The 26,990-nt window shown below is 42.1% G+C and overlaps 1 protein-coding gene and 1 long non-coding RNA gene across 2 annotated transcripts in view; one reads left to right on the top strand and one right to left on the bottom strand.

Annotated features, from left to right (window-relative positions):
• UBE2K (ubiquitin conjugating enzyme E2 K) overlaps nt 1-13,198 on the bottom strand; it is a 33,865-nt gene extending 20,667 nt beyond the window's left edge. The window contains exons 1-2 of the mRNA XM_042812239.1: nt 13,045-13,198; nt 533-626 (exon numbers count right to left, since the gene is read on the bottom strand). Coding sequence (XP_042668173.1) covers nt 533-626; nt 13,045-13,107 — 157 coding nt within the window. The 5' untranslated portion in view covers nt 13,108-13,198. The remainder of the gene's footprint in view (nt 1-532; nt 627-13,044) is intronic.
• Nucleotides 13,199-13,675: 477 nt separating this feature from the next.
• Nucleotides 13,676-26,840, top strand: LOC122156940. Its single transcript, XR_006167714.1, has 4 exons — nt 13,676-13,947; nt 14,072-14,151; nt 24,119-24,211; nt 26,467-26,840. It is a non-coding gene; the product is annotated as an uncharacterized LOC122156940 (long non-coding RNA).
• The last annotated feature ends 150 nt before the right edge of the window (nt 26,841-26,990 follow it).

Here is a 26,990-nt window from a genome sequence, read left to right as displayed (position 1 = left end):
CGATTACTTGAATTGTGTGGCCACTGCTATCAGCTTTACCACACTAAAAAGTCACTAAGGTTACTTTTGAAGACAGCTGTAGACACAATGTCCACTAGAGTCCCCCACTCCAGTATAAATTAATCCCAAATTTAACTTGTACTGTTACTCTGTCTGAAGAGAATGCCCTTGCATTTTGAATGACCACATTTGACCACAGAAATGCACATAAAGTTATACCAGACTAAAACTTAGATTCTTGATGCTACATGGCTAAGATGTCTAAAATTATTAATGCTAAATAAAGCCAGCATTGTATCAGTTGTACCACACAGCTTGTACCTGTGCATTTGATATTGGACAGCCTGTCCTGTTGCAGAACAGGTGCACCAGGCAACACGTGTTAAACGGCTTAAAAAAAACCTTTCTATTAAAAAAAAATTAACATTTCCAAACACATAGCTTTTAATTTTTATGTTAATTAATTTTACAAACAAAGCATCTTAAGAAACACGAAGTGTACAGTGACTGTATACATGAAAACTTTACTTGCCTTCATACGGTGTATCCGGAGGTCCTGCTATTTCTCCTCTTAATTCTGTAAAATTCTCATCTACAAGATCTACTTTAATTTGATTTTTGCTCGTCTTAAAAACAAACAGAGAAAGAGAGTCGTAAGTAAGCATTTAACACAGATTTCCCCACAAATATACTACATATTTTTGAACCGCTTAAATTTTTTAACATGGTGACCTAACGTTGCATCTTCCAGCTGGAGTCCTCCTCCAATAAAAATAATCTGTGAAGCATTAGCAGCATCATTAATTTTCTTTATATTATCACGAAAATAAGCAAAACAACTCAGCAGTATCTGAAGTTATTTTTTTTTATTAGTTACATTTAAATCCCGATTGTTCCGTTAAACCAGCTAAAACTACACTGGCTGAATTACACGCTGTCTTTTTTTCTGGTTTAGAGCTACTAGAATAATAATAGGCATCATTGTCACTTTCACTGGAATAAGACAGACATCCCATGTGGAGCTCACTATTTTTGAACAAGATGATGATCTAAACAGAACACCGGAGTCTAAAGATCATGTTTATCTTTAATATTTAGGCATAAGGTATTATTTATACTCCTGAATTTCATTGTCACCTCCTCAGCATTTTCACACCCACGCCTGCAAAATAAAAACACTATTTTCATACAGAGAAAACATGCCTTCCAGAAACGCTCCTGATGCCTAACCAGAGCTGTATATTCCACTCAATTCGCCTTTCAAGTCCAAAGAGCAGTATTAATGACATCCATACAGACCTTTCGGTCACTAACATTTCTGACAAGGCAAAGCAAAATTCCCTTTTAGAAACACCGTGACATTTTTGGAAGTGATTAAAGGTTTGCCCATTCTGCTGTTGTGTGTGCAGCGCTCACTGAACGCAACGGGGATTTCCTGAATCGCACATTATTTTCTTCACAACTTTTGTACCTTCTTCCTGCATCATTAGAACGTGAAGATGATGGTTGCCATCAGCTGGTTCTCAGATCTACCAATGACATGAAGTGTTAACGATGCAGAATTCACTGAACAACCACTGGGAGATTAACTACCTATTTCCTTCCCATAAATGGTCTATAGATTCAGTGCCACCCACCAAAAGCGGTGTGCCTTCCAGACCAGAGATGCTCACAGATATAAAGGGGGAAAAAAAAACCAAAGGAAAAGTTCAAATAATAGTTTCACCATGTAAAGAATACCAGATGGAAATTCCACTAAATTAATCCAGTGATTTGGGACTTCCCCTCTCCCCCTCCACTTCTGGTAACACACACTTGCCTTTAGACTTTGAGTAAAAAGCCCTCAACCCACAGAAGGGAGGCAACTCCTGTGACCACACAGCCAAGCAGAGGGTTTCAAAGAACATATTCAACCACATTACAAATTTAAGCCTACACCACGCACATCCAAAATTGAAAGTCAGTGTTTAATTATTAATGTCTTGTTTAAAGGTATCAACTAATTGGCTTCTTTTATTTTAAATTTAGCATCAGGTGTTGCGCCATCTTTCATGACCTTAGAAAATACATCAGAGAAGGGAAGAAGCTATTAATAGAACCGATGAAATTATATTCCTTACATCTGAACAGATTTAAGATTGATTTTCATTTTTCCTACTCTTCAGAGAAGTTGCCTGACCAGAGAATTTTCTTTCAAAGAACCTTTCAAACCTTTGCTTCCTGCCCAGAAAGCCAACAGCAGTATCTGCAGTCAACTCATGCTGTAACTTACTTTATTTTCCACTCAGCATTTTTACCTCTGTATTTTCCCCAAGACCCTCCATGTTGATGTAGCAGCTTGGATACCCATCTTCATTTTCCATGTCCATTAGTATCACGCTAGCAGCTTTTCACAACAATTCCCTCTTACCTTGAGCATTGGTGGCAACAAGCGCACACCCACTATTGCTAGCTGCAGGACCACTTCCTTCACAAACCAGCAAGCCCAGTGCCAGGCGATGATGGGGTCTGTACTTTGTGCACAACCTTGAAGAACAGTAGGCTGCCTCACACTGTATCAGTGAAAGGGTTTATTTATTTTGGGGATCGTACCTCGTTTCCACCATGCCCCCATACAGCAAAGGACTTACATAGCTGAAGGATCCCCTTCTTACTGTGTTAATAGACTTTGCAAGGCACAGCTCAGTTTGCTTTGCCAACGCTTGTTTTTGTCCACATCCCCAGAGAAATGGTCTGAAACATTTAATATTTAAACATACTGACTGTTCATCTCATCAAATCTGGGGGGTTTTCCTATAAAGAGGATCACACAGGTAACAGCACTTCATCTTTGCAGCTCTAACAGAAGAAATCCCCGGCCTCCCACGCAGCCATTGGGGCTGCCTCTGTGAAGCTGCCACCACAGCACTGTTACACACTCCAGAAGCACGCCTCATCAGCACCAACAGCCCTCACTGCACAACACATGATCCAACCTGCGATCACACAGCACAAGCTGATTTTCCCTGAAGCACTTCTCCCACAAAGACCTCATTACTCTTCCATGCCAAGCCCAGAATAGCAACACCTCCTGTTGATTCAGTAGCAATTTGGTAACTAAATCACTGGGCTAACAACTCCTGAAATATCTGAGCCATGCCATCGCTGGCAGCATTTACTTCCATAGTTCCAGAGAAGTTTTGTAACAATTCCTACTAATATTACTTGTCAAGATGAAAACGCTCCACCCACACCAAAACCTTCTTCAAGGAATCTACAAGAACTAATGCTCTACCATCTCACTTTAAAATAATTTTGATCAAGGCTGATCAATGAGAAAAAGGAGGATTAAAGCAGTGAATGCAAGGCACATATCATTCCCGCCTCGCTTTTTTCAATATTCTAGTAAGTTTAGCAATGGAGAGGTTTTTTCCTTTTTAAATGCATCTCCTGCATCAAAGTAGTGCTCTGGTCTTCTCTTTTCAGAAGAACTGGTTAGACTCCATCTGCATTATTATAACCAATTCACCTCCTTTCCTCCAGCTCTCTGGTCTTTCCTCTTCACCTCACCAGAGCAGCTCAGGAAGCACATTGCATCCAGACTGCTCACGCTTATGCCAGAAATGGGAGAACAGAAAAAAGGTAGGACTTAGCACTTAACTAGAAAGCAAACCAGAAGTGCAAGGCACTACACTGCAGCAAAATGGCAAATTCAACTGCAAGAAAACATTCAGCTCCATGCAAAAATGCCCCCTTCCCCCACCAGTCACAAACTCTGAAGAGCTGTAATAGCTCAACAGCTTGGAAGTATTTTTTCAGACTCACTCCAGCTAAAAGCTGGAAAGGAGAACATCTCCAGAGCCCTAAAAAACCTGAAGCTTGTTAAGAGAAGCAAAAGTGTCACAACTGCCAGTCATGGCTATGAATTATCTGTACTGCACAACCAGTTGAGATCAGTACATCACATTCATGGGGAGAGCTCTCGCTGACCTTCTAGGCAATGCTCATCATCAAGTGTTTGGGACGGGGCAGGGAAAAGAGAGGAAGCAAGTCTGCCTGAAATACATTAAAGAGCAGCTCTCCCAGATAAGAAAAGATCAATACAAAGAAATGCATTTTCTTAAAATACTCTGACATTCTTTGGCCCTACTACAGCTTTCAGTACTGAAGTTCTTCCACACTGCAAATTCCACCTCACCTAAGTTTCACCTGTATTTTCTAGTTGCTCATTTTACAAAGAAAAAAAAAAAAAAATGAAATCAGGGTAGCTTTGTCTTCTAATGGAAAAACTTTGTTTGCTAATATACTATGTAACTAATATGTAAAATATTTGAATGTATCTAAGGAGATACAAATGAGTGCCCTGGGATATTTCTGTAGCACTTGTAAGGCATACAGACATTTTCATTGATCACTAACATAAATTCATCTCAAATTCCAATCGACGTATTTAACAAGAGATTAAACCTACATCGACTTTAAAATTCTGTATTACTACACGTGTTCAGACACAATGACAATCCCAGCAGGGTTTTCTTCTGTAAGAAAATAAAGCATCTCAAGAAAAACATCATCTCTCAAGAGCTGGACTAGACTCCACAAAGCGATACATTTTAGTAAAGCTTTCCTTAAAGCATCTAAGTATCAGTTCTTGCTATGTTCAGCAGTCAAAATGTCACTTTATCCCCAGTCTCAGCAGCTTAGACCAGCCAAACAGCTGCCAAGTTTCTATTGTCCCCCTGCTAGAACTCCATGAAGAAGGCAGCAGGACTCCATGCAAGTGCTCACTGCGCTGCACAGCAAGCATCTGGGTGAGAAGAATCTTACTAAGAAGGTTCATTCATTTCAACTCAACTCCCTTATTTGATTCACTGCAAACTGAGACGAGGAGGGGGAGCATAAAAGTAGGAAGCAACAAGGCTCCAAGATGCACGTGACACTGCTTCTTGGCACTGCCTTCGGACAGCCTAAAAGTATTTTGAAACTTCAGCTCCAGTGGCTGTCTCAACTATTTCTGACAAAACAGTTGTGTCAGTCACAGGCAGGCAAAGGTGTAACTGACACAGCTATGCTGGCACAAGCTCATACGGTTATACAATCACAGCCTCTCTCTTGTGAGGATGGTGTGGTTAAACTGGGGAAGCCATGCCACGAAAGCTGTGTATACAGCAGCACACTCACACTCTTGTGCTGACGCAAGGGCCCTAACAGACATAGGTTACATCTGTCTAACCACGCATGATATTTACAGTACCCAGAAGCATTAATCATGGGCAGGAGTTGCAGAACTGGAAGAGGAACCTAAGCTGAGTACCACTGAGATGCTGACTGTCAGAAGGAGCACAGTGCAAGGGGTTCCTGCTCTAAACAACACGGCTCAGCAAAGCCTACACAAACAAGCAACTCTAGGGGACTGCAAGGTACATTGCCTCAAATTCTGCATACAGAGTTCTAGTTTTTGATGCAAAACAACTGAGAAACTCCTACAGTTAAAGAATGCTTTAATAACAGTTTGATTTCTATTTGGAATTAGTCATTTTATAAACACACAAAACTATCTGAGGCAGCTCCTGCAGTCCAAGTCCACTCTGCTTAGGCTGCTAGTAATGCTACATCTAAAGAAACTGCAGGATTCAGCTCATTTTAAATTGTCAATGCTAATTCACTTTATTGAGTACATTTGGAAATAGTTTAGAACAGCTCTTCCATCCCAGCTTCCCCTATGGACTCCATTACTCCAAAGTAAAAGGTTTTACACCTACATGCCATGAAGGCTCAGCTCTAAAGGATTCCAGAAGGGGAACAGGTAATATCGCTACAGTGATTTCCACTTGAACATGCTACTTTACCTTGCAATAGCCTCCCCTACTCAAAGATAGCAAAAAACTTCAAAATGCTTTCTCAGTTTATTTCCAGTTAAAATAAAAAGTCATGTACCTGGCTTGAACTAAACTACCTACTTAAAATATGGACTAATTCATTTGTTTCCCCCCCAGTAAATATTACACAAACATTGCAGAACACGAAGGCATGTTACCTTAAACCTCAATTTTCCAAAGCAACAAGACTTACACAACCATTAGCTGTTTTTGTTTTGTTTTCCTAATGAACTGTTGATCTGACTGGATAGTAATGACTAAAAGTGATGTAATAACAAATAGAAGTTACTTTTCTGTCTGTCTTGTGACAACAGACAAAAGTAGACAGGATAGTTCCTATTAACGTTCCAGTAGAAGCATGATGCACACAGCATGAGCTCAGCTCTCATATACACACGCATAGTCAAAGTGGAGTTACGTGGTATGACTGACTGACTTCTTTGGGGTCCCATAAAGCGTAAGTGCAGAATGAAGCTTCTTCTGCAGCCAGCAATATTCATAACCTCTCTCTCCTACGTGGACACAGATGACTATAAAAACACTCCAAAGACCCAATGCAATCTTATTAAAACAGAATAAAAGACACTGACCTACTCTTCAAATAAGTTGCTGCTCACAAAGATACTTTGTTTATTATGTAGATAATCATTTTATGAAATACCCGGAGCAAGCAGATCCACACGCTCTCAATTCAAATACTGCAAGAACTAACAGAGATAGGTTTTCATAGACGCCAAAAAGGGAAAATATCATCAGCTCAGGAGTGCAGAACTGGACTACAACCCTAGAGCAGGATACACGAGGGCAGCTCCAGAAGTAATCCCTCCTCTTTTATCATGTTGTCCCACAGTGCCAGAGGCAGACAGTGATGGTATGGCAGTAGAGGTGGAACATTCCTACTAATATTCTGTGACATGCTGTCATCATGTGACAGATGGCAGCAGAGGGCACTCTTAACAAAATGGAAGTGGGTATGGAGCAAAAGTGTGTCAGTGAATTCCCTTCATTCAGAAAAAAATGGTACCCACTGACATTCACCGATGCTTATTGAACATTTATGGAGACCAACCAGTGGACGTGAGCACAGTGAGGCAGTGGCTGGTGCGTTTTTGTAGAGGCAATAGTGGCTCACCTCCACTGCTGTACGTTTTTTTAATAAGCGTAGCATGCAAGATCTTGTTTTTCACTGGTGAAAATGCACAACCGCCACCTGCCTTTAGCTACGTTGAAAAACAGTGTTCTGTAGCTGAGAATTTCCTCTATCAAACAGTGCTTCTGTGCTCTTAGTATCTGTTGCAGTTTCCATGGAAATAAACAGCGGGCATTATTTTCAGAGCAATCTCACAGAATGTAAAGTCTCAAAATTGATAATCTTTGTGATAAAGTAACTCAGCTTTTCTCATCTTAAATACAGCAAAGTTTTTACTCGGTTTGTCAGATACCGAAAGCTAGCATAGTAGCTATAATGTTTAACCAAAAGTTTTTCCTTAATGTAATACCTGTACTAATTTTTAGTGTAAAAATGAAGGATAGTAGTGACGATAATCCTTGGGTTGAGAAACCAAGCTCGGTGAGTAACATAAGAGCTACACTAAGTATGTGCTCTAATTTAACAAGTTTAATGTGACTGGAAGACCATTAGACACAACCCAAGACTGTTAACTAGTACTTTCTTGCACACTTTTACAATTACAGAAGTTTACTATGGTAAAACAGTAGCCACCTTTAAATTTCAGACCAAGTAAAGTGAACCAACCTTAGAACTCATACACTTCTTTCCTATTAAAGTCAAACTCCTAGAAACAAGCATAGAAGAATGAATGGGAATCTGGGAAGGTTAAATGACTGGTTATTTCTACTACAGGGGTGTCCACATGGTTGTGGGGAGAAGGCAGCACCTACTAGCTGCGGCCTAACTGCAAATCCTAAACTGACTAACCCAGTCCTGTACAAACAGCTGCACATTTCCTCAGGTTTTTAAAAGATCGCAAAAGACAATCAAATGAGCCTGACTTCAGTGCTTACCAACTTTTTTCCTGCTTTCTACTACCTTCTAGCATCTTTGGGATTCTTCCAAAATGAATGCCATTCACTAGAAATCTTGGATACATACTGACAACAAAAATGCCACTAGCACCTACACAACACTTTTTCATAAGTGCAATTGTATTTCAGGTGTAAAATGCAAGTAAACCAATAGTTCAGAAAGATCACCTTAGAAGTGAGAATAGTAAGAACTTTTCTTGAAACACCCTAGTAAACGTGTTTTGTTTAGAGCAAATTACTCTAACAAGAAAAAGCAGCTTATGGACCAAATTCTTTAAAGGCTGAGGTGCAGAGATCGAGCTCAAGTTATTTTGCCCAAGGGCCATGGTGTAACAATGGGGCTTGCTGGGTCAGGTTGGTAGTTGAGTTGATCATCGTGAAGGCCTTTCCTTGTAGGTGCCAACAAACACTAGTGTTATGAATAACACTGCTCAAATCTACCATTCAAGATTCTCAGCAGTGATCATTTGACCACACCTGTGAGTTGGCCAAGTGCTGGTAATGGGAAAGCAAGTTCTGTTGCTCATTCCCATATTCAGTTGATTCTGTGATTTTCTAGTACAAACTGGAAGATGTAACCAAGCACACCACAGAGAATTAAGAACACCAATGGCATTTCAGTGTCCTTTTTTGTAACCTCTAATTATATTTAAAAAAAAAAACAAACCACACCTCTAAACCTTGCCTGTTGTCATAGGTAGAGTTCGAAATACACAGCAGAGTTCTTTCCAGCAAGGTATGAAGGATACCACAAATGGCTGTTTTCAAGTTAGGATCCTCACATTTCAAATGAATAGAAGTTCCAGAAGCATTACAGATTTCATATCCATTCTACCCTACATGGTTCCAACTCAGAACTCATTCAACCTAAAAAAATCATGGCAACTTGGCACCTGCAGAAAAAAAAAATTAGTGAACTACTGTCTGATTTGAGCACAGGGGATTCCTTATCACCTTACAACAGCAGAAACTTCTCAGATAAAGAAAAAAAACTGATTTGTTCATGGAGAAAATATTTTATGAGGTCTGGTGACAGTTATAGAAAAAAAACACATCCAAAGTGTTCATCAGGCCATTCTAATGACACTGAAGCACAATTACTAGTAAAAGCTTCCATTTTAGTGAATTCAGTTTCTAGCACCCAAGACTGCTCAAGTATGAGCAAACCAGGTGCAATGATGTTTTCCTGAACCTCAGTTCACAGCTTTCCCAATTACCAAGAAGTCATTTAGCAGCTTACAAACTGCTAAGCATCCCAAGACCACTAAAAGGAAACAAACACCACAGCTACTTGCTGCCTCAGGAGGGACCCAGTATGGCACACAACTGTTACTCTTCCCTTTTCTCTTTTATATCACAAAATATCACAAAAATCACATAGCAGACTCCAGAACAAATATCAACTTCTTTTTGGAAATGATGCAACTAAATTTTTGCTATCAACGTACTGTTTCCACTTGAAAACTATTTGGGACTCAAGTTACAAATTTTAACTGTTACTGCACATATCTGCTCTTGCAGATACTCATATTCTGCAACTACAGTCGAGTTCAATTTATTTGCAGCTCTATCTGTGTTTACCTTCTACGCAGATAAACCTCTGCCTTTTGATACATGGAAGAGGAACATCTTGTGGTAGAAATACCACCAACTCTTTTCTTGCCAGGAGGAAACCATGTTTACCAAAGTGTTACCCTCAATACCACAGAGAAGCAATTTCACTCCATAATAGCATTCGACTTAGAAAGCTCCTAACATGCTAAAGATATTGGATGGTCAACTTCACCTTGAATCCTCCACCGCCAGCACATCATCATTCCTTAAAGCACAACATGTGATACTATATTAAAATAAGAAAAAATATTTACACGTTAAAGTGCCTGATGAACTACAACCACTTGCCAGCACCAGTCCATGAATGAACACAATGCTTTTTCAGCACTCATTGCTAAATGCCAGATCCTTCCCCTCATAAGATAGCTGCTTACAAACAGAGAACATAAGAATCTGGCTAGCATTCCAGTAACCCTATTCTGAAATAATACCAGCTAACCCTCACCAAAGCCTCCTCCCCGTTATCAAGAAGAAAGATAAACATCAGGCTATTATTTTCCCTCCACCAATTGTTGGTTTCTCCATCAAGCTGCAGCCTCACACTTTCATTTAGGATATGTTTCCCTACTTTGGATTTTAATTTAGACTAATCTATGAAACTAACAAGATAAATTAGTGAAATGACAAAAGAAAAAAGAGAGCAACTGATGCTTTGCCTAGACTATGATTCAAAACACTGCATGAGTTAATTACTGTTTACTACTTTAAGTTTTAATACAGGCACAATACAGTACCCTCTAACATGTACTCCACTAGTGAAGTTATTACCTAGACTAGCAGCTTCACTTTTGTTGCATATGCAGGACATCATCAATCTGAGAATTTTAAAAACTTTTTCTACAGGACAGCAAAAAGCCTCCTACTGTGGAGAGAGCTCTCAACAAGAAAATTGTTGTCAGTCTCACATACCTTATTCATAAACTCAAAAGATGTAAAGCTGCAAGGATCTCTACATTATCCCATTCCTAAAGATAACATGCAAGACCTTACAAAAAAAGCCAGAAATGGCTTAAAAAAAAAAAAAAAAGCAAAAAGGCTGAAGTGTGAGAAGATTTTAAAATGCTCTGTCAACCCCTCCTACCACATCAAAAATCCCTCAGCTCCTACCTGCAAGCCAGAGAGCAAGACAAGACTGAAAGCTGTTGTAGTGGTTTCCCAAAAATACTATTCAATGTCACACAAACAGAAAGCACTAAGTATATTTAGTCATACAAATATTAAACCTTACCTATAGCAAGAATAAGCACACTTTTCAGAATTACTTCTTCTGCAGTACTTAGAAGTGGAACCTGGTGCTTCCAGTTGCAGAAGTTAAATACCACCCAGCTTCTCCCCCTTAAACATTTCTGGTTCTACCACCTCACTTCAGTACCAAGATGAGTACTGGAAGATGAGAGCAAACCCCTTGTATTCTTTCCAAGAGTGCTCAAGTCTTCCCCAGGCGTCTGCACTCCTACTGCATCTGCAGAGAAACAGGGGCTGCTCTCCATGCTCAGGTGTAGCTCAAAGCACCAAATGAAGAATAATTAAAGTGCAAATAACATGACTCACTTTGCCATCAGAGAGGGACTTTAACTTCTAAGTAACAAATTTAGCATCACCATTTGTGTTTTCTTTCTTTTAAAGGAACAAGATTTAAGATTAATGTCAGTATGTAAATTATGCAAAAAAACACACAATTATTTCCTTTTTGATTTGTATGAGTTATATCTCCATCCTCCATTCCTCAACTCACTGCATGTGTTTTCACATTAGTGGCACTACTGATACCCTAGTCTGACCACCTTTGAGCATATAAACATTCAAAATACACTGTGGTTGTCTAAATTGTAAGTGCTGATGAATGCTGAAATTCACTCTTCATGATAGAAGAATTAGTATATCCTTAAACATCAATTCCATGTAAATTACTTCATCAGTGTGACACTCTAACATGGCTAGCTAGTGGCAGGGGAAAAAATACCGAAGTGATGCATTCTAATGTTAAGATCTCGTAATTTCAGATTTGTAAGGATCAGGGTCTTCGTGGGGAGTTTTATGCAGCTTAAAAAGGAGAGCATTTCACAGTATTATTTATTTACAACATTCTATGCTGAGCCCTTCAACGCACAGAATAAACAAGAACTGAGGAAAATGCACTCTCCAGATCCAACTTTTACAGTAAAATAAAAAAAAAGCTGCATGGATCTCTCCCTAAAACTAGGGAAGTTTTCTTTCCCTCCCCTTTTGCACCTAAATAAGGCAAAGGGAAAATGTCTTGAAGCTGTTAGACTTCAATTTCAAATATGAGCTGTTATATAGGATATGGGGTTTAGAATTGGTAGCTTTGGTACAAAGAAACTCACTGAGAATTTTCTCTCAGTTTACATGCAATTCTGTCACCACAGTGCAAGAACTTGGCTATGTCCAGCCTGGGCTCTAAGGCAGTTGTAGAACCAGGCCTGTATGCTCCTTCAAGGGACTCATCCAAGCTGTATAGCAACAATGCTATTAGTGCACTTTATTTTAAAGTACATCAACTACTGTTACGCTAAACACATTTTCCCTAAACCATTAATATATTTTGAAAGACATCCTCTCAACTTTTCCTCACTAACGTGTCCAGATTTCTAGAACACCAGCTTTAGGAGTTATACGCTCCCATTAATATTTCACAAGCATCTAACCTGCAACATCATCCCAAGTAGGACGATGATGACGACACAACTATTAAATCCTATCTGGCTGACGTTCACCAACTCAGATACGGGTACAGCAAGAGCCATACCGATGTGATGTTTCAAAGGCTGCTCTATTCTCCCCTGAACAGATCAGAACTTCCTTAGTACCTCCCTGAGAGCAGCAGGCCATTCTTACCGAGCACCCATGCCCTCAGGTGTGCATCATTTCAGAAGGATGCAGGTGAAAACGAGGGAGACTGGGTAAGGAGACAGAAATGAGAGAGGCTCTAAAGCCACACAGCTGAAGGTGAGAACCTACACCGGGATAATGGAAGTCCTGCAATGAAACAGCCTAGATAAACAGAGATTTACCTGCAAAAAATTCAAAATATTAAAAACCCGGGCTTGTGCAGCAGAGGAGCGAGACGAAGGCGATGCTGGAGGCGGCGGAATCCCCAGCCCCCTCCATCACCCCCGGCCCTCGGGAGCCCGGCCCGGAGGACGAAGGCTGACGGCTGCGCGGACGGCGGGACGCCAGGGGCGGGCGGCGGGGCAGGAGGCCGGGGCGGGCCCCACCCGCCCGCCCGGCCTGCGGCGGGCCGGCCCCGTTCCCCCGGCTCCCGCAGGGGAAGGTCTCCGCCGCCCCCCTCTCTCCCCTTCCCGGCGGGTCCCTTCTCCTCGAGGATCGTCATTCCCCTCCCCAAGGCCGCGGGACGATCCCACCCACCCCCCGCGCTGGGAGGTGGGGCCGAGGGGCAGCGAGGCCCCCCGTGGGCCGGCGGGCGCCCGCTCCTTTCCCCGCTCCCGCACTCCCACCGTGCAGCCGGGGAGGGTGGCGGCGGAGCGCGGCGACGAGCGGCTCTGACCTCCTCGCTCTTTAGCACCTCCTTGAACTCCCGCTTGATCCTCTGCACCGCGATGTTGGCCATCTCCGCAGCGGGCACCCACTCGCCGCCACCTCCGAGCCGGGCCCAGCGAGCTCCGCCGCCGCCGCTCCCGCTGGATAACTCCCGGCCCCACCAAAATGGCGGCGGCTGCCGAGCATGCGCGGTACGGCTGCCGGCTCCGCGGCCGCCGCTCAGGCGGGGCCGCCGTGTGCGCGGCGTGGCGGGGGTAGCGGGGCCGTCGACCGCGGGTGGGCGAAGAGCCGCTGTGGGGACGCGGCCTCCCCCCTCCCCAGCCTCCTCCCCGCTGCCCCCGAGGGAAGGCTGCTGCAGCCGCGTGTGGAGGCGCGGCCGTCTCGCCCCGGGGACACCCGCGGTTTGCGGTGTCGCGGGCAGGGCCGCTCCCCTGCGGCGCCTGGCGTGACTGCGCGGGGTAGAGCGTGCGGGCAGAGCCCTGACGGCGCTCCCTGCCGCCGGCTGGCCCCGAGGCGGCTGAGCCGGGATTCAGCGGCCTCCCCGGCCTCGTCACCGCGGGGACGGCGGAGCCCGAGGGCGCGCGGGAGCGCTGAGGGCAGCTGGGCGGGGCCGGGCCGGGCAGCGGCGTTCCCCTGAAGTGCTTCTGAGGGAACATCTGGCTGGCAAGTCACTGGGCAGGTCCTTGGGAACCGGACGACTTCTCTCACGCTTTGAGAATCTGCTCAGTCTGCCTATACAGCAATTCCCAGTTGTTTTGTCGTTCTTCTTGTTCCAAACGCTCGCTTGAGAAAACCGCAGTGCCTGCCCTTCGCACCCAGCCCAGCTCCTCACCCTACTCGCGTGCTCCGATGTGCCAAAGTCTCCTCACACGGCACAGCGCAACTCTGGGCCCGATAGGCCCAGCAGCAGGTAATTGTGGGACACAATGCAAGCAAAGAAATGTCTTTGCACGGATTCTGCTGCAAGATTTTAAAAGTAGAGTGAATGGTGGAAATGTCAGTCCCTTACAATGGGCTGTTATATTGTATTGCAGAACCAGCAGCTGCAAGCCACAGATGCTCTCTGTCTGGGAAGCTGAAATTGGAAACCAGGGATCATCCCGGCTGATCTGAGGTGCGCAGAATATGGTGTGGTACAGAGCAGTGCAGATAGATTTTCTGAGGGGAGCATGAGATTGCATTTACAGCAGTTGCTTATTCAGGAACTAGAGGCCTTTGAGACACTGAAGTCTATAGAAGTGCCTGCTCCTCCTGTGCAGTTGCCGGACAACGTGCAGTAGAGGCATTTTTTCACAAAGCAGCTTGTTTCCATTTCCTTAGAATTGATTGTAGTGGCTTCTGATTGGGGTTGTCTACTTGTGGACTGGCTGTCATGTGCAAGTGCTACCTGTTTGACTCCATTTGCATACACAGCATTTTGGCTGTTATAGCTCCTTTAAAGAAAGTACAAGCCCGACAAATATAAAAGAACAACACTACAGCAAACCCTGTTAGCTATATACGGATGCATATAGTCCTTATACTGTGTGCATTTACTCTTCCCCTGTGATTTGACTGGAAAAACTCCATTTTCCTGCAACAGTATTGTACCATGAGCATCTATTCATGAAATTAGATAATCTTTAAACCTAAGCTTGTATACAATGCAGTTTCTCAAGCTGAGGTTTTCAAACCTTTCTTGAGAAGGATGATTTCACATTAGGCCAGGTTTTATTTTGATAACTTCCAGTGTGATCTTAGGCCTTCATCTAATTTAGACATTAAAGTCACAGATAGATAATGACAGAATGGAAGGGTTGGAAGGGACCTTAAAGATCATTAAGCTCCAACCCACTGTCTTGTGCAGGGTTGCCACATACCAGATCAGGCTGCCCAGGGCTTCATTCAGCCTGTCCTTGGACACCCCTGGGGATGGAGTATATCCTGATCGTGTGTTTGAATTCCTTTTGAGGAGGTAGGCCACAGGTTCTCTGTGCCTTAAGTCCTTACCTGTGAAGCAGGGGTAATAACTGCTTTGCAGAGCTTTAGGATGAAAGCTAGGTTTATTGTGGGCTGAATTCCTATTGAGTGTTACGAACAAAAATGAAAAAGGCAGGACATCTAACCTGCAGGTTGAATGCTTCATGTCTTTCCAGACAGCTCCTAGGGGTAAAAAGTTTCTAATATTCAGATTTTGCTCTGAATAGAGTGAAAAAATAACCTCTATCTAGCGTCAGAATCCTTTGTGAGTGTGCTTGTATGTTATAGATAGTAGACATCCAGTAATGGCCACACTAAAGGGTACTGATTTTGAATGGTTTGTATCTAGAATCGTTTCCATGTGCTCATTTGGGTTATAAATGTCAGAGTCTGCTGCTGCAAGAAGCAAATCTGATTAATATGAATTACTCTTCTCTTTTACTTACCATAACCCACTCTTTTTGATGGTCCTTAGAACAGGCATTTTTCACTTTTCTAATAATTGTTTCATATTCACCGTATATTTCTCCAGCCTTCCATTTTTGTGGTCATTTTTCTCTTCATTTTCTCTTTGGTAAAATATAGCAAATACAAAAAGGCTTTTTTATTTTTTGGAGGTAGAAAGGAGTGGGATCAATTTCTTCACACATTAAAATCCTGCATAACACTCCAGTACCTTATGCAGTCAGCATGCTAGGGTCATCATAGTACACCTCCAATACTGTAGTATTCTATATTTTTACAGAAGATTCCACTGGCTTTTAGGCCATAACAGAAAACGCTTAGAAAAGCACAAAAACATAGCCTATTTACATGATTTCAGTGAATTCTATATCTGACTTCATCATATATTGTATAACATATTGGTAATACAATTCTGTGTATATCCTCTGAATTAAATTCTCATTAGTATTTCACCCTTAGAAAAATCCATACACAAAATACACAAAATATAAAACTGTAGCCCCTTGAACGTAGTCAGCTCTCTGCTTGTATTATGGAAATTTGTTGCACATCTTTCAGGAGATTGCTTTTTTATTAATCCCATCATCATTTTAGCCTTAGAGCAAACAGTTCTTTCATTAACAGCTTTTGCAAACTAGCTCAAAATTATCTATTGGTCTTGATCAGAAATAACAGACTGAGAGGTACATCTCTAAAGATCCATGCATTGAGTATGTTTGGCACAGTGCTTCAAAATACTTCTGGAAGTGGGAGCATGAGATATGGTGTATTAAATGAAGGTGTAGCTACGCAGTATTATTGCAGAAGTTCGTAGGATCAGCGCTTATAAACCAAGGTCAATGATTTAAGGCATCAGCCTAAGCTCTCATTAGGAAAGGGCAGCCAGCATACATTAGCTGATACAAGGATAGCCAAACAGCCTAAACAAATATAGTTTCACAAGTAGCATGGGAAATATTATCTATCCTACAACCTTTATGTCAGAAATGTCCCTACATTTTCATGGAAAAGTTCACGCACAAATGATGTGGGCATGTTGGGCTTACTGCAGACATAGGACAGTCATGGCATACATGGTTCATCTGTCTGAGACTGGATGCCCCTCAAGCCAGTGCGGTGCCTGAGGACTCCAAGTTGCTTACAACAGCACTAAGTATGATTAAATTGCTGTCCTTCGAGTTAAGATTATTGGTGATTTTCTTTTTTTTGTATTTCAATATATTCCATATTTTATTTGGTTCATCTCAGTAGGATATCTTTCTGTTAGAATTATCCAAGAATTCGGAATTTCTGAGGTTGTTCCCTGTGAAAATAATGAAATAATTTCTGAAACGATAACTTTCCAGCATGCAACATTTTTTTTTCTTCTTTTGCTCTGTTATGTCTTGCATAACAAGGCTTCTCCCCACCCAATCGTGGCCTCTTTCTTTTAGAGAAATCAGAAATGTCAAGTTTGGTCTTCTCACATTGCTGCTGGGGGATTTCTTAAGGGAGGAGAGAGCTGTCTCAAGAGATCCATAGTGCCATTTTATAGAATCATAGCATGGTCTGGGTTGAAAAGGACCACAACGATCATCTAATTTCAACCCCCTTGCTATGTGCAGGGTCACCAACCACCAGACCAGGCTGCCCAGAGCCACATCCAGCCTGGCCTCAAATGCCTCCAGGGATGGGGATCCACATTTAGACATTTTAGAAAGAGGGACTGAAACTGTAACATATTTTGTACTCTTACTTTGTCTTCAAGAGGCATCCATCAAAGGATTAACCTCAGTGGTAGTGTTACTATTACATGCAATTAATTTCATATTTAAATGGTCAGATGCTTATTTATGTTATGCTTTATCAAAAAAAAAGTCATCAGCAACTAAAAGTCATCAGCTACAGTCCAGGAGCTGCTTTATTTACCTGTGGATCACTTAGTAGGTTTCAGACGCACAAAAATAAGATTACCGTGCGTGTTTACAGACTGTCATATAGTGTTCCTGTTGTGGCAGCGTCCGGGTGACTCAACTCATTCCGAAGATTAGCGCTATCGTTAAAGTAACTACCGGTCGTACGAGTCGGCCGAGTTCTGGGCTGCAGTCCCAACTTCCCCGTTCCTTCAGCGGTGTCCGTGTGCGGTCCGCGGCCAGGTGAAACAGTGCCCTCTCCCGGGTGCAACAGCGCAGGTTTCCTCGCTCGTGCGAGACGCATCCCTCCGCTGGGGAGCAGTTCGGCACGCAGGGAGCTCGTGGCGTTGCTGCCGACTGCGGCGTTGGCTGCTCCTTTCGTCAAGGTGTTCAGGAAGAACAGTCCGAAGCGCTCAAAGCAGCAGAACGGAAATCGTTCGGCGTTCCCGGTGAAGAGGTGGGGAATTCGGTCACGATTCACCCACTTTACAAGTTGTGTTTTTCAGGTTAGCAGCCTCGGTATATACACTAAAAATACAGTACGTGTACTAATTAAACTTAGGATGTATGTGAAGTCAGTCAGGCTGAAATTGTATGATGCAATTCACTTGACTTAGTGGAGTCAGATGAGAAATGAATTCAGCTGTTGATTTTACAGCCTAGGACTTCAACAGCAAGACTTAGCAAAGTTTCCGTTCAGCAACGCCTGCGCTGAGATTCTGGGTGGTTTAGTAGTAACACTCCATTTTTCTTTGCTTGTTAAGGACTTTCATTATAAACTGATGTTATGGCCTGAACCTTTCATTAATTTGGTGGCCTGGCAATATCTTCCAAATCAATGTTGTATCTGAACCTGATATCTTGGATAGGAAAACATGGAAATAAGCAGCCTCCTATTAAGTCTGTCAGCAAAATTATTATTATTTAATAATACTTCTTTGTGAAGGAGTGGTTTTCAAGTCATGGTATGTACACTGTGGGGCCCAGGGGCTGCTTCCTGTGGGCTTATGAAAGGCACAAAATATAAATAAAAATAATGATAACAAAAAAGCAGATTGGGCTGTGAGAAGCTTGTCATAATTCTGCAGGAGGTCCCAGGTTTCTTAATATTCTCAGTGAGTGGGCATCTGCCTTGAAAAAAATTGGCCTCAGCAGACTGGCAGATTGATCAGAGGGAAATAAAAGCACTTCTTATGAAGAAAAAGTTGTGAAGCTATACTCCTTTCTTCCTATTACAGAAAGAAGACAGCCATCTTTTTGAGAGTCCTTTCAAAATGGAAGCAAGCTGGGAATACAAAATTAGATTTCACGACATATTATTATTAGTCTCATGAGTATTAGAGTTATAGGGGAAGAGAGGATTTGGTAGATAATGAAAAAGATATAGTTACCATGCTCCTTTGCCAGTATATTGTTTTCCACTCACAAACATGTTCTACTCAGACTGAGCTGTTCATACTATTTTAAGCATTTTGCACTACTGTCTAATAATGTAATAATTCATAGTAAATTACCAAATCTATGTAACTTTATTTAATAGAAATTCAGAGTTCCTCCTTTCATAGGTACAAAGGGGACTTAGAGCTGCCTTGAAAAGGTAGCTGGACAGCTTTTCTTGGATAACAGGACATTATCTTCCCTGTCCTTAGGATTTGTGACTGGATAAAATCCCTGCTGTTGTAATGACTACAGAGACTGAAGTCAGATTCAGACTGATGCATATGAAATTTCCGTTTCCTAAATGTCATCAGGGCTGGAGCATATACAACCATGAAGCTAGAAGCTTAGATTTCTTGTTCAGTGCAGTAGTAGCCAAAGAAGTAGCTAATTGCTGTGAGAAAGTGAAAGAAGATTAAAATGGTGCTAGTATTTTGGAACGACTGCTTAGAGGTGGAGTTAGGGTCTCGTTAGAAGAAATTAGTTTAAAATTAGAACTGGAGCAGCAATCGTTGTGAAGCATAAATGGAATGAGTATGAGAATCCAGAATAAATTAAAAAATAAAAGCACTCAGAGTAGAAGTAACTGCAGCCACAACTTAATCACACAACAGCAGTCACTACGTGACTTCTGAAAGTGTAGCTGAGCTGGCTGCCCACAAAGTGGTCCAGCTGACTGTGTGTAGACCAGATTTGGGTCTGCAGGATACTTCTGTCTGGCTTTTCCTTTGAGGAGACAGAAAACACTTATTCAGGGACTGGATGTCACAAGCTGTCCTCTTGCATCACCGCTGCGTCTGCTTGGGAGGAAGGGATATGACTGGACAACTTGCTCTTCATGTCTGTGTCCTGAGACAGCCATCAATGCAGGCTGCAATGAGGGATGTGCAAAATGGGGATCAGGCTCCTACAGGCAGTAGTTATGCATTGCATGTGGCCCCAACTCAAAAAAGCTTTCCAGTTATAAGAGATTATGGATTAACAGTGTATGAACAATCACAGTATAACAACATGTACACTGAAATAAGAAATCTACCAGAGGACATAAAATCACAGAGAGAAAAATTTTCAGTGTATTTTACATTGTCAGTTGTTACGAATCCTTTCAGTGGTCTGTTTTCTAATGGGATCCCCAAAAGTAGGAAAATATTTCTCCTTTTAAGAAAAGAAAAAAAAAAAGAAAGCTAGAGTTGCTGAATTCAGCTAGTATTGCTTGATCTAGCAATTTTGGGATGCTGGGGCTTTTTGAAGATTCCAACTAGAATCTGAAGATCTGATAGCCATCTTGCTAAACTGCAGTATAATCTGTCATGATGGGCACCAGATCCACAGCTGATACAAGTCTTTTGGAACTGTCTAGAACAAAAATTTACAAATTAGTGAAGTTTGTCAGAGGTCATCCCAATAGAGCTTATCCATGACAGATGGGTAATTTATCAAGTTGTACTGCTGTTGATACCATCCTAAAATATCTGCATTCTGGAGGCTACGACAACTTTGTAATAGGAAAATAAACTTTTCTATTGGTCTTACTATGGTTGAATACTAATTTAACTAAATCATCAAGTCTGAATCACTGCTCACTGTTTAGACCACAGTCATGTAAAATGTTAATTGTGCTGCATTTGAAGTCATATAAACCAGTAGCTACCAATTGAAGAAGATAACAAAGATAAACTGATTTTGTTGTTTTCCTAATTTAATTGTCTCCAGTCTGGCCATGTGAATAGCAAGCACAGAGGATGTGATGAGGAAGAAATTGAGGATAAATTCAAGTTGAACAATCAAAGCACAAATAGCATACACTTCATGTATCAAGTAATGTACGGTTTCTCTGAATGCAGCAGAAGTTAGCAATTTCTCATCTTTATGTGTCTGTCAAGCACGTAATATTTCATGGAACAGTATCTAGAAGATCCCTACTGCTCTATGTGCCTGTGTTTTCAGTAGTAGCATTTTCCTTTGCTTTGGCAGAAGATTCATTTTGGGTACAAGGAGCTTGTCTTGAACATTTTTCTCAAATGAGAGGTAGCAATTATAGCAGTTTCTGTGAGGTATAACCCATCTCATAAAATTTCCTGTTACAGCTTTCCCATCTGCCTGACAGAGTGCAAAAAGATCACGTGGTAAATTGGAAATTGGCACCTTTTAAAAGGCAGTATTCTAGACTGTATTTTTCTTTCCCCAATTAGAGGTTAGTCATGCTGGGAGAAATTCAGTCATGCTGTATGATTGTCTTTCAGGATTTTGCAGCTTCTAAATCCTAGTCCTAGGAATGCAGTTGTGTTACACTGTTGGTTCCTTCCTTATTCGTACACCAGACATAAAATCTATAACACCAAATGATGTAGTTATATAGCATCTCCCTGCATATACATTTCTGGGTGTCTTGAAGGATGTCCTTTATTTTCATTTCACTCAATTTCCTCCCATTGAAAACGTAGTGAAAGTGCTCTCACAGAGTCATCTAGTTCAATCCAAGTGAAGTGCTCAAAAGAATCAGCGAAAGCACTGACCAGGACCATGCCTGGTTGAGTTTCTAATTATCTCTAAGGACAGAGATGCCGCAACTTTTCTGGGGAACCAGTTCCAGCATTCAAACAACGACGCAAAGCAATGTTTTCTTATGTTCAGCTGGAATTTCATGCACTTCAGTTTGTGCCCGTATCTCCTGCCCCGACACTGGGTGCCACTAAGAGTCTAGCTCCCTCAGTTGTCTCTGGCACCAACTTCAAATTCTTTTCACCCTTTTTCAATAAATACCTCCATTTTTAGAGGCAACATCTGTTTCCAATTTAAACCTCAGTTGCTTAACACAAAGGTAACCACAAAACCCTACTTCAGCACTGGAAATGTAAATTTGTACTCTGAACATGGAAGCATTAATTTCTTACAGCATTTTTGCAAGATTTGCAGTGTGAAGCATGAGCTGAATACTACAGAATTCTTTTTTTTTTTTTCTTTTTTCCCCAACTGGTACTCTTATCAGCTCTATATAAATCCTAATTTTCTTTCTTACACCAAACTACTAGGGTTTACAGCTGCTCTTTAACAGGTTTGGCATATCTTACTGCAGCAAGAATCCAGCTGTGCCATACCACATCCTCAGACAAATGTGCACAAGCTAAGGCTATCCAAACAGAAATGTGCACAAGCTGAAACCATCACATTAAGTTCACATGGAGCTTGGCAAGCTGAGACAAGAGTTATTCCTAAATTTTTTTTTTCGATTCTCATCTTCTAAAATTCAAGATGAAAACCGTGGTTGAAAGCACTACAGAAACCAGAGTATCACCATGATAACAGATCAGATTCTCTTCCAACAATTTGATTTAGTTCTCTGTAGTCTATATACAGATGCTGCCATCTTTTTAATGACTGGCATGAGTTATGCCTTTTGACACACTTTCTCAGTCATATGTGATGTCTTCCCTTTTTTTATCTCTCTTTGTTCTTACTAAATAATGCCTTTTTTTTTTTTTAATGAGCTGTTATTCTTAAATTTCAACTGTGTACTGAGTAATCACATATTTTAATTAGCAATTACAAAAGTAGTTATATTCCTGTCAGATCAGAATAATTCCCAAATCCTGACCAGAAAAGTTTGATTCCCTGGTGCATATTAGATAAAGTAAAGTGTTCAGAATATCCTTTGGGGTCCTATTTTCATTTCCTTCTCTAACACATTCTTGTACACATACATTCATTATAGCAACGGGCTTGAACTTTGTGCCCATGGTTGGTGTATTAGATATATCTTCTGTCGGATGTTCACTTGGAAAATGAACAGGAAGTCATTTTCATTTCAAGTCCAGAAGTACTGTAACAGTTGAAGGCTCTGACTCAAATTCAGAGGCATATTCAGATAGAACAGTAAAATGGCTCTGAACACAGAATGGGACACAGTATGTGTCTTTCCCAAGTGGCAGCAGTTTTCAGATGAATGTAGCAGTGATAGCTGCTGGTAAGTTTATGGCTGCAGATAGTTTATGGCTGTGAACTACAGTGACTCAAGAAGCAGTTCATACTGCTTTTTGTGTTTTCTTTGCAAGAAAGCCACCACAATTGTGCAGCTGCTATTATGGTTTCTGCTCCAGAGGAAAAACAATTTGTTAAGGTTTTACTAGTGTTGGTCCACTTAGACCGCATTTTTAGAGGGGATTTCCCAAAGTATTTGCAAATTATGTTGCTACCAGAGATTGCACAATAGTCAAACACAATGAAATTCAGCAGACCTTTGTCTTATTAATTTGTGTGATTACTTAGGATGTACTGGTTTTATTCCACAGATCCAGTTTTTGGCCTAATTCAAATGACTTTATCAGTCAGTGTTGTCATTAACAATTCAGTGGTTCAGACATTAATCTTCTATTTTTAGATATTTTCTTTCAGCCTAATCCTGTTAACATTCCAATTGATCTCCTTTCATTTCATAGTTACTGTAAGATACTAGTCAATATTCTAGTTAAACATAAAATAATCCTTATCCCCTCCATTTCAGAGTTCATTCCTCCATTTCCTGGTTTGGAAAACATCACTGGCCAGCTACGATCTGGCAGCATTATAGCAATCCTTTGTGATCATTTCCCCTGACTGATGGCTGGTATCTAAAAGTCTGTGTTGGTGAGTTGATGCTTCAAGAGCACAAAAGCCCTCCTCTGGCAGCTTCAGTAGAATTCCTACTTTTGACAAAGCCATATTTTTCCCGTAAGCCCTGACAGCTTAGGTTATGGTCAGATGTTCATTAAGCTTGTATCTGCACAGTAAGAAAATCTAGCAGCATAACTTTGGTTCACTTGTGATGAAATGACTACATTTCTCTTACATTAACCTGGGCACACAATACAAGCTTTGTATCAGCTAATTTGCAGGCTTGCTGCCTAATATCCCAGAGTACTTTGTAATTGTCCAGTGTGCTGTGAGATGCCATCCCAGCTAGGAATGTCTGTGAGCAACTTTTCTGAGGATTCGTCTTCCTTTTCCAAAATTAGATGCCTCTTTCTAATTTAAAGTATTTCTAAAAAGAGGCATTGCTGCCAAAAGGCAACTCATACCTTGATACTACCACAAGGGAAAAAGACTTTATAGTCTTTTTCTTTCCACTTACTGGATGCCATTTTCAGGCCATGATACGGATGAGTTCCAAGTAGCTCTTCAGCATCAAAATTTGCAGTTGAATTTCTTGCAGATTCCTTCTGGGAACAGCATTATGTGGACTGCTTAAAGGAAAAGAGAAAGCAGACAGAAAAGTTAAGAGGACTTGCCCAATTTTCTAGGTCATTTTTCAGATCCTGTATGAATTGCAGCTGAAGAATTTCCATTCCACAGGGTATCTGGGTGGGAGCGATACAATGCCTAGCGGCACAAGTCAGGCAGCAAAGATGAGAAGAACATCAGCAGGAGTGCTTCACAATGGGAAAGGTAATGCTTTGGATATCTGTAACAAATTCATTCACTGTTTGTCAAGTTAGCTCACCAGCATGAATCCTGCTTTTCCACTGCTTATTAGGGTTAAACAGCAGAAAGCTAGCCCTGTGATTTGGAATGCAGCCTGAGGCTTCACAGAGGGCCCAATCCATTCTACCTTCAGTCAACAGATCTAGAGAATGACATACTGAGTTTTGCTCAACTCTTACCCTCCTCTATTGTACAGGGTTATTGGTGGAAGGAACATTGCCATCTTCTGCCCTTCAATCAGAGTCGTCTTTGTATTCTTGCTTGGCAGTGGGCAGTTATTTCTACTGTGCTAAATTCAATGGATTTACAATTTTGTTGTTGTTACTAGCCGATCTTGAATGCACCTCATGCCTTTCTTCATAAAGTCATTACTGGTAGCCTAAATCATCACTGTTTTCATTGTAGTTTTCCTGCCAGGAAGGACACTTCACAGAGTGAGTCTGAACACAGCCTCCCTATCAGAATCTCGTTTTATTGCTGTGTCGTGCACTAAATTTCTGAGTGTGAGGGGGAGCAGATGGCTGAAACCTGGGAGTGGGAAGCTGAGATAGAATCACTGCCTGCTATGGCTTGTTCATTTGCCCGTGGGAACCAGGAGGGCCAAATTCAGAGGGATGCACTGAGGGATGCTGACAGAATGTTTTATGTAGAATACTTAGCTGCTTTCTGCCTACAAATAGTATACATGTACTTGTTGATTTGAAAGAAATAACCTTATGCATTGTTTCTCTTGCTCCTGGTCTGTACTTTATGTAGCTCCTATTGCCTGCTCCTCTTCCTTGGCAGTTCATACTCAGATGTTTCATTACCTGAAAATCACTCTCCAACAATCCATCCCTTATTAGGTTCACTAGCTTACCATCTTTTCAAGAATGCCAATGGAAACATGTGTTAAACAAAGAAAAATAATCAGATTTTGTTGTCAAAAAGGCAGTGCAAATAGTACAGAATGCAATACTGAAAAAGGCTAGCTTTTTACTGGGACCAGTTATGTAAAACTATTTACAGATATGTAGAGCTTTGCAGTGGTAATGTGAGGGGGAGAAAAATGGAGCAGGGAGGGGTGTGAGCATTTGTATCCCACCTAGAATGCTGCCTGGCTGGAATGCTGCATGCATGCCTTATCAAGAGACGATTTCAAGAGATTACAATGTGATACGTGTTCCTGGATGGGATGGTGTGAGAAATGAGCCCGAAAGATGCAAAGCACAGAGTTTGAAGGAAGCTGCATTTGGTTCAAAGCAGTAGAGGAAGTCATCTCACATGTAGCTCTAAATGCCATCATTCCATAGTGTTTTCTTGCAGTTTGCTCAGTCTCCATCTCCATCAGTTGCTGCCTCTCCTTTGCAGCACCTTTGCAAGTTCATGCTATTACAGACAAGGCACTTGAGCCATCTAGTTTATCCCTTCCCATTTTACGACTGTACAAGTTTGCCATGGATCAGTCACTACGAGACTCTCTTCCTAATTCTACCAGTTCCCCTAACTGTGCTTTCCATCCATTTAGCAACGACAGTTTAGCTTTACTCACAAGCAAGAAAATAGAAGTATTAAGCATTTCTGCTTCAGCTTGACAATAGGAACCTTTCTCTCCACTACTTATGATTTGCCATTGCTCTGTTGTTGAGCCAGGACTAATATGGTAAGCTGTGTCTGGTTTGGGGATTTCAGGTCTCAGCTCCATTTTCTAGAGCATTGACTGGCTCTAGGTGTTAGATTGGAGGGGCATACAGGTAGGCAAGGCTCTTAATGGTGTTGGGAAATTGTGTCTGCTTGCTTCTGGGATGGCTCATTCCTGAGATTTTTTTCTGTGGTGGCCTAACCTTGTGTCTGTGCCTCTGTTCACTTGCAGTATTGCAAGGTCTACAAGGGCCAGACCTGCAATGGGCATGGGCACCTGGGCTGTGTGTTAGGGATGTGGCTTTGCACACCAAGGATTGCTGGTAGTGCAAAACTGCCAGCTGGTGCTGTGCCTGATGCTAGAAATAGTGATGTGGGCTTGGCACACAGTGCTAGGAAAAAGTGCTCAGAAGAAAATAAACGGCATCCCCATTGCAGTGAAAGAAGGCTTGAGCTCCTCGTGAGAGCACAGAACCGTGATGAGCAAAGGCTGTCCTCCCGTGTGAGCCCTGTCAGATTGCAGGTGGTTTTTGTGCTATGGGGAGTTACGGAGCTGGGAGAAATTGCAGCCTCTATCCAGCCCTCCTTTCTCATTGCAGTTGCAACTTGATCCATGTTGGCCCGAGGCAAGTAATCTGCCCTGGATTACAAGATTTCCTTCCCTATGGATTACAAGATTTCCTTCCCTATGAGATCCCTGCTGCGTTATGGAATGGTATCGCTGTCCCCAGGGCAAGACTTGCTGCTGACCTTCGCACGGCAGCACGGCATTGCCGCTCTACGGCTGCATGAGGGTGCCCGACTGGCTGACGTTGGAAACCACCGTCTCAAGTTCTCCCTTTTGCGTTCCACAGCTTCTAAAGACGTTATTTTAAGGGAATGGCTGCAGAGAAGCCTTCTGAATCATGAGCATCCAAACAAGCTTTGAGCGACGAACTGCATCACAAATTCCCTCATTCTTCAGGGAGGTGAAAAGCACACCAGAAGCTGCACCGCTTCCGACCAAGCGAGCAGCCGGGGGGGGGGGGGGGCGGGGGCCGGCGGGCCCGGGGGGGGGGGGGGGGGGGGGAGGGAGCCGGGAGCAGCTCGGCACCGCCCCGGCCGTCCGCCGCCGCCGGGAGCC

The sequence above is a fragment of the Centrocercus urophasianus genome, unplaced genomic scaffold (genome assembly GCF_019232065.1).
Source record: "Centrocercus urophasianus isolate 14NV4802_14NV808 unplaced genomic scaffold, USGS_Curo_1.0 seq_13, whole genome shotgun sequence".
NCBI classification, from domain to species: domain Eukaryota; kingdom Metazoa; phylum Chordata; class Aves; order Galliformes; family Phasianidae; genus Centrocercus; species Centrocercus urophasianus.
The sequence above is the reverse complement of the archived record's forward strand: the minus strand, read 5'-3'. Positions and strand labels throughout refer to the sequence as shown.